The 12,471-nt window shown below is 48.1% G+C and overlaps 7 protein-coding genes across 7 annotated transcripts; 2 read left to right on the top strand and 5 right to left on the bottom strand.

Annotated features, from left to right (window-relative positions):
• Positions 1-756: 756 nt before the first annotated feature.
• FPRO_06817 (uncharacterized protein) lies at positions 757-1,149 on the bottom strand (the record flags this gene model as incomplete). The annotated part of the gene is made up of 1 exon (XM_031228227.1): positions 757-1,149. The coding sequence occupies one exon, from the start codon at positions 1,147-1,149 to the stop codon at positions 757-759; it is 393 nt and encodes a 130-aa protein (XP_031078585.1).
• Positions 1,150-1,993: 844 nt separating this feature from the next.
• On the bottom strand, positions 1,994-2,566 carry FPRO_06816 (uncharacterized protein; the record flags this gene model as incomplete). Its single annotated transcript, XM_031228229.1, has 1 exon — positions 1,994-2,566. One exon carries the CDS (start codon positions 2,564-2,566, stop codon positions 1,994-1,996), a length of 573 nt encoding a protein of 190 aa, XP_031078586.1.
• A 1,481-nt stretch (positions 2,567-4,047) lies between these two features.
• On the bottom strand, positions 4,048-5,238 carry FPRO_06815 (uncharacterized protein; the record flags this gene model as incomplete). The annotated part of the gene is made up of 3 exons (XM_031228230.1): positions 4,048-4,891; positions 4,976-5,037; positions 5,089-5,238. 3 exons carry the CDS (start codon positions 5,236-5,238, stop codon positions 4,048-4,050), a joined length of 1,056 nt encoding a protein of 351 aa, XP_031078587.1.
• An 820-nt stretch (positions 5,239-6,058) lies between these two features.
• On the bottom strand, positions 6,059-6,979 carry FPRO_06814 (uncharacterized protein; the record flags this gene model as incomplete). The annotated part of the gene is made up of 2 exons (XM_031228231.1): positions 6,059-6,753; positions 6,808-6,979. 2 exons carry the CDS (start codon positions 6,977-6,979, stop codon positions 6,059-6,061), a joined length of 867 nt encoding a protein of 288 aa, XP_031078588.1.
• Positions 6,980-7,843: 864 nt separating this feature from the next.
• On the top strand, positions 7,844-9,229 carry FPRO_06813 (uncharacterized protein; the record flags this gene model as incomplete). The annotated part of the gene is made up of 2 exons (XM_031228232.1): positions 7,844-7,954; positions 8,021-9,229. The coding sequence occupies 2 exons, from the start codon at positions 7,844-7,846 to the stop codon at positions 9,227-9,229; spliced, it is 1,320 nt and encodes a 439-aa protein (XP_031078589.1).
• A 191-nt stretch (positions 9,230-9,420) lies between these two features.
• FPRO_06812 (uncharacterized protein) lies at positions 9,421-10,393 on the bottom strand (the record flags this gene model as incomplete). The annotated part of the gene is made up of 3 exons (XM_031228233.1): positions 9,421-9,851; positions 9,904-10,152; positions 10,213-10,393. The coding sequence occupies 3 exons, from the start codon at positions 10,391-10,393 to the stop codon at positions 9,421-9,423; spliced, it is 861 nt and encodes a 286-aa protein (XP_031078590.1).
• A 724-nt stretch (positions 10,394-11,117) lies between these two features.
• Positions 11,118-12,431, top strand: FPRO_06811 (uncharacterized protein; the record flags this gene model as incomplete). Its single annotated transcript, XM_031228234.1, has 3 exons — positions 11,118-11,282; positions 11,334-11,790; positions 11,842-12,431. 3 exons carry the CDS (start codon positions 11,118-11,120, stop codon positions 12,429-12,431), a joined length of 1,212 nt encoding a protein of 403 aa, XP_031078591.1.
• Between the last annotated feature and the right edge of the window lie 40 nt (positions 12,432-12,471).

Below are 12,471 nucleotides of genomic sequence, written 5' to 3' on the forward strand. Positions count from 1 at the left end.
ATAAGCTTTCTTGCTTAGGGCGCCGAAAGTTCCGTGCAAAGATTCCTCATCTTAAGATGCTCAATTTGGTGTTAAATTTGCCCGCAAGTCTCGGGACCCATGTCGTCGGCAGTTGGACTGGCTAAGCTTGTCGTAGCTCGATTTTTGTTGCTAGTTTGGCACTAGGTCTCAGAGGAGATGACAGTCAAAGCACGCTGGCTTGCATGAGGGTAATCATGTGAGAAGAAACTGCTTACTTGGTGATTTCAGTGGTGATATATTTTTTATCCAATCCTTATGAATCATCTCAGCATATTTTGCTGTTGTGTTTACCCAAATAACCTTGACTGTATCGGCCTCGGCACTTGGTGTTGACGTATGTTGGTAATCGAACAAGGTTTAATTACGATCAAGGAATGCCACCTAAAAGCATCACCCGCCAAAGTCTATTTGTGCCCCTAACCCAACCCATCATCCCGCTTGGTTCCGAGCTTATGGTTCACATTTAACCCCGGATTCGGTGTGCTGCGTCGGCTTTTATCCACCAATGTCGCATCAAAGTGGCGCTCATGAACCGCCTAGCCGGCGCAGAGTTCAGATGGCCAACGGCTTCATCTAACAACAGCAGTTTATCTCAAACCTTCCCCTTTATGACACTTTTGATGTTGGAATGCCGAATCGGAACATCGACTAGTTGTTTAACCTTCCGTAAAGGCAAATGAGTGCAACCCGACCGATGACACGATGAATCAGCGCAGAATCGCTCCCAAGACAGAACTAGTTTCTGCACAGGTATGGCACCCCGCCTAGATAGCCAATACCCATTAAGAAGTGCAAGATACTCGGGAACGACCTTTTTCCGTCGCCAACTGCGAGAACAGTAAGAAGATCGCCGAATTTCATGAGGCCCATGACAGCCAGGATGGTAGCGATGGCAATATGGTTGTCGTGGAGTTGATGTGCTAGGATAAAACTACCGAATGATATATCTCTCGCTGCTAGCATATATATCGGCGCGAAGCTGGCGGGATCATCTGAGGATCTCTTGTCTGGAATGCCTTTGAGTTGGTATTGGTTTTGTGGGTTAAAGAGGGCGAGTACTCCACCAAGGAGGCTGGTGAGGCCCATGGTGAAAATACAGAGTTCGACGAACACGGTGAAGAAGGACATGGCTCTAGATTATTTCTGGTTTGCGGAATTGATCGAAATGCTCTGCTGAATGATAACGTATAGTGACATCTGTCACTGCAGGGGATGAGTTGTGTAGGGCTTGTTTATGAATACTTCGTTTTGGTGGATTTGTTCCGTTTTATCCGCCGAGTGGAGTGCTAAGCCTCAAGGCTGAATCCAAAGGATCACTGCGCCACCGTTGAATTGCAAAACAACCTTGAAAGCGCGAGTTAAAGCTGATATAAGGCGGACCGTAAGCCAATTGAATTGTTTTTTATCTTGAATACTATTTCCATCCGACCAAAAGGCCGTCCAGGTGGATAGGCAGTTTTCCAACAAGTTTCGGCCGACATCTCCATTGATGCAACATACCCCTGCCTAGCCTAAGAATCCACACTGCACAGCCCAGTCACCCATGCCCAGTAGACACCCTACGCTAGGTGAATTACTACGACATCAGATGATCGTGAATGCTCAAGACAATAGGGTGGGCAGCGGGGCTCCCAAGAGTGCAGTAATAAAGCTTGTTCGTCAGAGGGCCGAAGGGGGTGAAAAGAGTGTCCACCGGAATCGTACCGTGACAATTGTCAAGCCCATAGTTTGTTGCACAAAGGGTGCCCTCGTAGACGGCCGCTGACTTAGTACTGCGACTAAAGACGTGGAGAGAGGAGCCTTCTCTCCTTGATCCGTGTTTAATGTGACCTGAGTCGATTGATAAGTCAAGCGATAAGCGCAGTCAACGTACAGAGCATGGTATTCACAGAATTAGATCAGGTCACATTGCATGAGATAAGTAGAGTTGAGGCCATGCGGTCAGTTTCACCCTTGTTGTAGCTGCAGTGCACTAAGGATAATAGAAAGGCAGCTGAGATAACCCATCACAAAGTACCTTATACCTCTTTTTGCTCGCAATATCTACCCCTGAAACTGGAACAGGTGCTCCCTTGAGGTTCTCTACCGCCATGTTGGCGATGTTTTCCCACATCAAGAGCTTGGTTTCAACCGCCAAGAGCTCTTTCTTCTGTTTGTCGACCTGACTCTGCAGGTCATCACGTTTCTGAATCGCCTCCCTAGCATCCTTGATCATTTCAAGTCTTGCGACGTCCTTTGTTGCATTCGCTTTACGTATCATGGCGCTCGACAGTGCCTGGTGCGCACCTGTCATGGCCTTTGTGGCATCCATGTAGGTCTCTAGCTTTTCAGTGCGCGCTTTTTCTGCATCCTGGTACAGTTCCTCTGCTTCGTTGAGACGGTCTCGGGACTTCTGAAAGATCTGTTCGACGTCATCGAGCGCCATCTCGGTGAATTTCTTGACATGCTCGCTCTTGCGGCGTTTCGCGTCGCTTATCGACGAGCTGGACGCAAGGCTGCGCTTTAGGGAATTGCGCCTCGAACGAGAGATCGACTTTTCCGACATGACTGATGAGATGATGTGCTTTCCGAGGGAGTTGACCTTGTCGTTCTGAAGTGTAGACTGAGATGTATGCAGTGGAGTATCTGCCTTTGATGATTGATACCAGGACTGAAGTTCTGTTAGTTGAGAAACAATGAATGAGTGTATTTGGTTGAAGGACACACCGTCTGCTGGGGTTGAAAGTTAGTTGCAAAAGTTGGAAGGGGGCGGTCGATGGGATAAGGGATGATCAAGGAGAGAAGGATGTGATGCCAATGCTTTAACGCTTGTGCCATGGAGAGGAGAGATGGAAGAGTGCACGCTTTGAGGATTCAAGAAATCCGCAGGTGGATCGGATTCGTGAAAACAGCCGTGATTCACATATGTTGGATGAATGGACCACCTTCTCGCCGGAGTAAGTGTTAATGTTTTCCGTTGAAAGTCCAGTCTTAAGGTGAGATGCTAGCACGTTATTATTCATTTGTGATACTAACCACGACACGCCTAGAATGGTGATTCGACACCCCGATGCTCTTTATCTCTTTTGTCAATGGGTACCAGCAATCCTGCTTTATTTCTATGAAGAAGTAACTTAAAGAATTCACTGTCACCTTTTGGACCCGAGTTTGCCATTTGTTAATGGCTGTTGACTACCTTGAGAGTAGTCACGACTACAAGGCTGGTGATCATACCATTTTCATTGCTTAACTCTAGAATACTTTCTGCTGGTCAGCGAATGATGACTTAATAACCCCGACAATGAGGCTGCAGCATTCGCTGGTCTGCATTCAAGAGTGCTTTTTGTCGGTGTCAGTCGCGATGTGCCTCCTCGCCCGAGGAGTGACTTACCTGCGTAGCATCCAGTCCCTGTTGTGTCTTGATGAAGCTTGAAGCAGGTCGTTGTGTTTCTCATTGCAGCGGCACTGGGAGCTTGCGACATGAGGGGCGCAATACTCTATGAGCTTCGGTGTCCGTATGGTTCAAAAGGGAAGGAAGCTGAGACGGCTGCCATCGCAAGAAACAACGCTGCACATACATACAGAGGAGCCGGCGTATCGGTGTTAGCTTCAGTCGCGACAACAGCTGATACGATTCCCATCACTCGGTTGCACGCGACAGCAATAGCACTTCCGGTAGCACGATGAGCACTTGGTAAGACCTCAGGAGTGTAGGCATAAAGAGTGCCGTAGTAGATGTTGATGCAGAAGGCGATCAGGCAAGTGAAGGTAATGTCCTGCACAGAAGTCTTCACGGAAGTGTAGGCAAAAAAGAAAGCCATACTTATCAAAGCGCCGATGACCATGGTGTACTTGCGGCCAAGCTTGGTGTTGCACATGAAGCCAGCGACAACGGGACCTGGGATACCGCTGATGTTTGTCAGAGCATAGTTGCGCCAGATTTCGAACTTTGAGCGGTTGAAGACTGCGCCTCTGCTGGCAAGATAAGACCTAAGATGATGTTAGCGCCTTGGTAATGATAATTGGGGCTTGAATAAAGATGACAACTCACGGAAGGAAGACGTAGAACAGAGGGTACGCAAGACCAATCAGTGTCCAGGACAGAAAGATGCTAGCGGTTGAGATGGTCATCTTCTTGGTGCTGAACAGACCTCGAATATGGATCATTGTCTCGCTTATCGAGAATCGGTTCTTGCTGTGAGCTGAAGTGATAGTTCCGCAAGCAGCGAGATCCTGCAAAGTGAGAGAGCAAGTGCGATTGTACTTGGTTGCCAGGTATTGGAATGTCTCAATCAGTTCTTCCTCTTTTCCAACACCGAGGAGGTACTTGGGAGTTTCACGGAGTCTGACTACGGTGACTCGAAGAAGCGATAGGAAGAAAACGAGAGCGCCGCCTGTGAACATGACATATCGCCAGCCCATGTTGTTCCCTCGTGTACAAGTCTCAACATCAACGCAGTTCCAACGCTCAGGAACCATAAATCCCCAAGCGATGAAGCCTGCAATAGCCTGCCCGAACCCCCACCAACATGCCATGAGGGTTAGAAGCCACTGTTTGTTGCTCGGGAGGTACTCCAGAAAAACAGCTGTGTCCATGACGAGGTTGCCACCGGCGCCAAAACTAAGGAGCGCAACGAAAAACCCAAGGGATGGCCAGTTGGGCATTCCGCCAGCGATGATGCAGCTAACTGCACAGAGGAATAGGGTGATGTTGAAGGCGTATTTTCTCCCTATAATGTCGGCGCCGAAACCCCAGAAGAGAGCGCCAGTCAGCATGCCGACATATGCTGCGATGGTCATGGCGTTGGGATAGCCTTTTTCTCCGAATTCGCGGAAGGATTGTGTCGCAATGATGGACTGGAAAAGGAGGATCATTGAATCAACAGCATAGCTTCACAGAGGGTCAGCAGCAGTCGGCGAGAGTTTGAATCGGAAGGGCAGTGGGGGCAAGTCGTGCTTCTCAAAAACATCTTACCCGAAGCCGTTTAAGAAGAACAACTTGAGGTGATACGGCGTCCACCCAATTTCGTCAATAGCCTGGTCCTAGTCAGCTTCCCATTGCTCGTGGGATTTGGGAATTCTTCTCACATCGTTGACGAGTCGCATTTTCTGATTGAAAGCAGGGTCCAGATCTTGTAGGTCAAGGAGATCCTGCTGAGTGCCAACCTTGACATCGACAGTCCCATAGTTGGGTCCATTCTGCTCCTCTACATCCTGGCTCTTTTTCACAGAAGACATGATCTCGAACTTGGCTGAAGATGTAAAATAATTAAGAAGAGGTATGAAAAGCGCAAGACGATCATGAGAAAAGAAAGTCGCGTGGGCTTTATCTCAGAGACCCGATGATCCTGGACGAATACAGCATGGTCAGTGTTGATTTAGAGGTAACCTTCCGAAAACCTGCTAATTCGTGCCTCTAGCTGAATTGAGATCGTACCAAGACATGAGGATAACCAATGACAGACAAGAGATTAATCACGCGCCGAGAACGCCAATGTTTGTGTGGCCATTGCATTTTCGTGGTTACACGCAGGAAATGCCCGTCATGTTTTTATCGTCTGTATACTTTCGGGGAGCACGTGGGCGTTGAACTGTTTCGGCGAATTGAGTTTGCAAATTGATGGCTTTAACACTTGGTCGAAAATGAGGTATCATAATTTTGGGTTGTCTCCGATAGCCGATGGTCCGCGGTTACTCCGTAAGCTCAATGGCACCCCACGGTTCAAAGAGGGGTTGCAGTGAGATCGTCATCTTCTGCAACTGGGTTTGCGACAATTGAACTTTCACATGTAACACTGATGAACAAAACGGATTGTGATACATCACCAGATAAGAACCTCCAGCCAGGCATGTTGCTTACTTATCGACCACAGCATTACCAGGTGCTAGGTATGCAAACTCTAACAATGCACCATAACCTCTTGTTCGCCATTCGGTCACGGATAAAGAGCACCAATGTTCCGAATGTGCCAATTAATGATGTACGCTCTATGTGATGAGATAACATAATTCAGACGCTAAAAAATGAGACCAGTCTATCCGTCGCATGCTTTTATCCTTACTTCCTGTGTCGGTACTCCTCGGGGCTCTCATAAGAGGACAACTCCCTGTCCTCGATATCTGCCGGCTTGTTCTTCTTCTGCAAATGCTTGACATACCAAATCATAAAAATAAGCATCACCAGGGCCATCAAAATGGCATCAAATACATATAAGAAGACCTCATGAGAGATCAGGTATCCCTTGTTTCCCTGAAGGTACTCCACCACTCTGAAAATACTTCGGACAAGAATAAGGAAACTCGTGGCATAAAGGACGTAGAGGTATCTCGCCCAAGGAACATCGCCTCGCAGTGACTCGGGTGTCGGAGATTTGAGTAGTCGGGTATGGAAGAGGATTGAGGTAACGACGAAAAAGCCAAAGACGACGATTTGGACGAACAGACCGGCGATGATGATCTTCTCGCCCAGGTTGTAGAGTTCCAAGGTACCAGCCGATTGAATACCTCCGCCACCAGCCTGTAGACTGAATGCGATAACGTCGCCGGTGACAAAAATGCGTGTCACCCACTTGACGGGTACAAGAGACAGGTGGGCAGCTCCGACGGTTCGAATCAGGCGACCGAGAATCATGTAGATCGACGCGGCGAAGAGGGCGGGTGCGACGAGGATAGGAATGGCTTGTAGCACGAAGCCACCAACGGAGAGCTTGTCAAAGTGACTCCATATTCTTCCAGCATATCCGACAGTCTCGACTGAAGAAACGATTAGTATATCAACAAGGTGATCTGATAAAATGGTACACCTACAGAAGCCGCCAACGACGAAAGGTGTAAAGTAATAAGCGCGAACTCGAATCAATCGCCAAGTATGTAGTACCGAAAGGACTGCGAAGACAACAGTGCTGACAACTGCTGCTGGCAGAGAAGGATCGTAGCGATACAGCTTGAAGTCAAAGCCTGCGGTTTCGGTATCGGCCATGGTGCAGAGAAGGGAAAGTAAACGGCTTAGAGATTAAAGACCCAATGGATGGAGATTCATGCCAGGAAGGGCGCTCTCTAAAACTATATACATAGCAAAAGTTGGGGACACTAGGCTACGCCGAGCCGCAGTGGGCTTTCCGGAATGCATGCGTAGGGAGGCGCGTAACGGGAACGAAGCTTAACGAGGTCGGAGAATAAACGAGAGCGAATTCATTCCTGGTCACTTTGGCAGGGCTGAGCCTCACTTCAGTGGATTTGACATGATCTCCAAAGGTACAAGGATAAGAGTAAATAAACGTTATTTATTTCTTTGTTGTCTATCATATCCGTGCCCAGAGGTGTTTACCAGTGTTGTATCTCATAGTCTTGCTCCCGAGACTGGGAGGGAGATCTTTTTCGTATTACGATTGAGTTTTAACACGAATCGCTTCAAAGGAGTCAGATCCTCTAAAACTTCATTTATGCGATTCATTTTTTGCGCTTCGACCTCTGGGATGTCATGGCTGAGGAGAAGCAGATTTGATGCGTTCGGTGGTTCCCGGCGGTAACTATTCTTGGCCAAGTCAGTGGAGCAGTCTCGCCTTCATCTCCAATTAGCAAACATTTCACGACCCAGGCAGCTCGTTCACGTCCTCGTTCTCGTTTACACCTCGTTAAGACCTCGTTAAGACCTCGTTCATCTCGTTCATCTTCATTTTCGGCTCTGTACAGTAATCGTACAGTACCTTCGTTCCATCCGTCGCCAACAGACTTTTCTTTTTCCCTTCGTTTACCTACACAAACGATATCGGAAATATTAATTCTCAAGTCAGCAATCTCGTTCAGCGCCCAGCCTTGCGTCGCTGTTCTGTTATTGGTCGTCATGAACGCCGAGGTGCATGACGTCGTTACAGTGAGAGGTGGATCGAAGCCCAGAAGGCCGCACAAGAAAGCAAAGACAGGCTGTCTCGATTGCAGAAGACGGCGCGTCAAGGTGCGTGCCTGCGTGGCTTGAATGTGGCGGTGCTTATCCCGATTCTGGAACTGATTGATGCTGTAGTGCACCGAGGAGCGACCAGAATGTCGTGCTTGTCGTCGGCGCGGAGTTGAATGCGAATACCCTTCATTTCAAGGAGTAGTATTCCGATCGCCGTCTACACAACATGGCGACGAAACATCTCCCGAGTCAACTTCGTCGCAGCCGCCGAAGCAGATTGATACCCAGACCATTGCACCTGTTCCGGGTCTGGTCTCAAATGCATACCAGTCAGTTCTTGGGGTACAGCAACACAACAGACCAAAGGTCACTTATGGAATGGAGGACATGGCCCTGCTTCACCATTGGACAGTCTCTACTAGTCTTGATGTCTACAAGAACTCAGCTTTATCGGCCATCTGCCAGGTCATATACCCCAAGATCGCATTTCAGCATCCTTTCGTGATGCAAGCTCTCCTAGGCCTGACTGCCCTCCACATCGCATACCTTGAGCCCCAGCAGAGACTGCAATATACGGCGGAAGCAGCGCGTTATCACAGCCAAGGTCTACAGGGCTTCAACGAAGCCATTTCGCAGTCCAATGAGGAGATTGCCGATGGTCTGTTCGTCTGGTCATCGCTCAACCTTCTGTACGTATTTGCGGCCTCGGGTCGATTGGGAGAGGGCTTTTGGGACGAGTCTAGCTGGGGAGGTCGTAAGGATCGCATCCTGGGCGCGGGATGGATCCCCATGCTTCGAGGTGTCCAGACAGTACTGGTACCTTACTTCGAGGTCTTATCGGCGGGTCAGTTGAGAGAGGCCCTGAATATTGGAAATTGGGACGATATCGATCCCGACTTGGTAGATAATATTGACGACAAGCGTTTCTGTCGCTTGAGGGAAATCTGGGAGCACAATCCAGATGCATCGACTTATGAAGACATTCTACACGTACTTAGGAGGATCAGGATGTTCATGGCACAGTTCTCAACCATGGAGGCTGAGACCCCTGGCAGTTCGGTCTTCAATAGGGCCTGGCAGGGAGCTTTCTTATTCGTGCCTTTCGCATCGGAGCGGTACTTTTCTCTGTTGCATCAGAGGCAACCGCCTGCACTCATATTATATGCCTTTTACGGCGCCTTGCTGCACTCCCTCAATGATTCTTGGTTTATGGAAGGTTGGGGACACGACATTGTGGAGGTAGTGAATGACTTACTTGGCTCTTATTGGGAACACTGGATATCATGGCCACTTGTAGTAGTTGGTCTAAGAACAGGAGATATGCAGAGTTGAGCCGTCAATGCCAACTTGAACCAAGTAATAAGTTAATGATATAAGACTAAGCCATAAATATTCTGGTCTAATTCTCCTGCCCAAGTTTATCTCGTTGTCCTTCATGATATACTCCAATACACTTTGCTTCCTCTCAATAGGGTTCCCCATCGACATATTTGTCCTACTCCTGATCCAAATTCTCATCATACCTAAACCTCGGTAAACGCATGCATACTGTAGCTTTTGCCAGCGCCCCTGCCGTTCAAGATCTCAGTGATTTCAGATGGGTGGAACCAGTTGAATAGAACCATAACAAAGAACATGAGACAGGCATCGAAAATATACAAGTAGGCCTCGTGTCGGAGCAAGTAACCGTCGAAGCCCTGCAGATACTCGACAGCCCTGAAGATCGATCGTACCATGATAAGTAAACTTCCGATGTACAGAGCAAGCATGTGTTTCTGCCAAGGGAGCCCGCTTGAGGAGCGGGCAGTCGGGTTGGCACTGATCGCACGATGGAAGGCGATGGCAATAACAATGAAGACGCCGAAGAAGAGGAGTTGAACGAAGAGACCACCGATAATCACTTTTGCTCCGGCTCTGAGAGCCTCGATGGTACCGGACGCCTGATAGCCACCACCTTCATCAATAAATTAGCATCTCTGATGGCTGAATCGATACGAACGACCTACCTCCTGCCTGCAGGATGAATGATAAGACATCTCCAGTCACAAAGATCTTGGTCATCCACTTCTTGGAGATCAAAACGCGGCCTTCGCCGTCTATCATCAAAACAATTCTACCAAGCTCCATGTAGATCGTTGCAGCAAAAAGCGCAGGGGCCACGAGAAGGAGGATGCTTTGCATGATATAAGGGCCGAGGGTCCAATTGGGACTCTCGTTACCAGATTTTGCTCGTGCGGCGTATCCAACAACTTGAACTGGAAGAAGGGGTAACATGTTAGACTTAGCAGCGCGATTGAGCAGGCAGATAAACTTACAGAAACCACCAAGAGTCAACGGGATGACAAACCAAGATCGTCCTCGAACAAGTTGCCATGAGTGAAGGAGAGTCGTGGCTAGAAAGAGGATGGTGAAAATAACAGCACCGACCACAGTTGGGTCGTAATGGTAGAGTCTGAACTCCTCCGCCCCATCGTCAGAACGTGTGAACATGTCCATTTTCGAACACTGGATTTCCAATTATAAAAGTAGGGAAGTTAATATTGAAGTTGTGAAACTGCGTAAATGAGCGACGTCAAAGGAAAGAAAATCTTCTGAGAATGAAAAAGAACTAGTAAAGTGAAGCCAATGAATGATGCTCTGAAATGAAGTTATGGTCTAGGAAAATGAATGTCTTTATACTGAGCGTGACACTAAAACTGTCAGAGAATTTAAGGGAGAGAAGAGCACTGCCATGCGGCCAAGCCGGAGGACAAATTAAGGGTATCCATTCACTGATCACCCACTAGACGATGAGCGAGTCTGCCTTACCGGATTTCCTTTATTATTAGACTTAAGAGTGCCCTAAACGAGTAAACGAAGAATTCCTCAATCAATGCATGCTCAAACGGTCGATTGGTCCTGAATCATTAGTGCGGTCGGCGGAACTTCGATGTTATGTTTTGACGCGGTCTGGTCTGTGTCCTGCTCGTTTAACCTCGTTTAACCTCGCTCCTGCTCTCATAACGATAGCCGGCCCCCTGAATGTCTCGCAAGCCACTTGAGAACTTTTGCTGCCACTCAGCATGATCGAAGTATGGGGGAATGAGATGATTTTTCGGGTCCCTTGATTCGGTCTTGATAACAACCCCTTGAAAGCCACTCCATTATATAGCCACTCGCCGTCAAGCAACGAGACCTCAGGTATTTAGCGTCAAGGAAAGTCGCCGCTTCTCGTTCAACGATGGAGAATACCGAGGCCAGATTCCTCAACAGCCCTGCATCCTCTGTGCATACTGATTGGGCTTCTCCAATTGACACGTCCAAACAGATTTCAAGGAGACCAACGAGGGTCTCGCATACAAAGTCGCGCAAAGGCTGTCAGCAATGCAAGAGAAGAAAGGTCAAAGTCAGTATTTGACTTGGCAACCGACATCACCATATTCTGACACGACAGTAGTGCGATGAGCAGCGACCTGCGTGCTTCAATTGCAGTAGATTGAAAGAAGAATGCAAGTATCTACCGCCACCACCAAAGAAGGCATATGTCAGGAGGTCAGGCTCTCCCAAACCAGCGATAAGCGGCACTGGTGGTATCAACCTAAGGGATCTTGAATTATTTCACACATACACGACATCAACGTACTCAACTTTGTCAATTTTTCCGGCACTGCAAGACTTTTGGAGGATCACAGTTCCGCGTTTGGCTATACACAACAGCTATTTGATGGGTGAAATACTTGCGCTGGCAGCATTGCACCTTGCTTATCACAGACCGGATCAGCGGCACGAATATCTTGCAACGGCCCTCACATTCCATCAGGAATCTTCTCAACAAGCAATGGGACTCTTGAAAGAGTTAAATCCCGAGAATGCTGACGGCCTGTTCATATTTTCTTCTCTGACTATTGTCATCGGTAATACCTCCACCCTCTTTCATCCCAGCGTTGTGTGCTAATATTGAGCAGCAATGGCTACGCCAAAGCGGTCGCAGCAGGATGGGATACCAGCAGGCGAAGGTGATTTTGAAGATTGGATCTATCTCATACAAGGGACAGCTAAGCTCTCAACAACCTTCGAACAAGACTGTCCTGAAAGTTGTTTGACATCATTGTTCTCCTTCAGCCGTCAAAGATGGGCGTTACACAACGTCTTTCATCCCTCCTATGACGGAAGGGACGAGGTGCTATGTCAACTAGAAGAGAGGATAAGAAACTGTATCCCAGACGGCGAGAAGTTGGATGTTTTGATCGAGAGAATTAGCAGCTTGCGATTTGCAGCATTTTGCACTGCAAGCTGGGAGAGTATTGATTTGTTCTTTTGGCTATACGCGGGTATCGATGGCTTTTTACCTCTTGTCAAAGCACGCGATCAGGAGGCTTGGGTGGTACTAGCTCACTTCTGTCTTATGGTTAGGAGAGCAGAGACACAGTGGTGGTTGAAAGGGTGGGCGGACTGTATGATGAGAAAGATTCACATGTATCTTGATGAAGAGCATAAATCCTGGGTTTTGAGACTTTCAGAGGAGATGGGATGGATCCCGCCAGCAACTCAATGATCAAAATGGCTTTCAATAGTAAGTTTTGAACCCGCCAGAC

Source organism: Fusarium proliferatum (assembly GCF_900067095.1).
Source record: "Fusarium proliferatum ET1 genome assembly, contig: FPRO_scaffold003, whole genome shotgun sequence".
Lineage (NCBI taxonomy): Eukaryota > Fungi > Ascomycota > Sordariomycetes > Hypocreales > Nectriaceae > Fusarium > Fusarium proliferatum.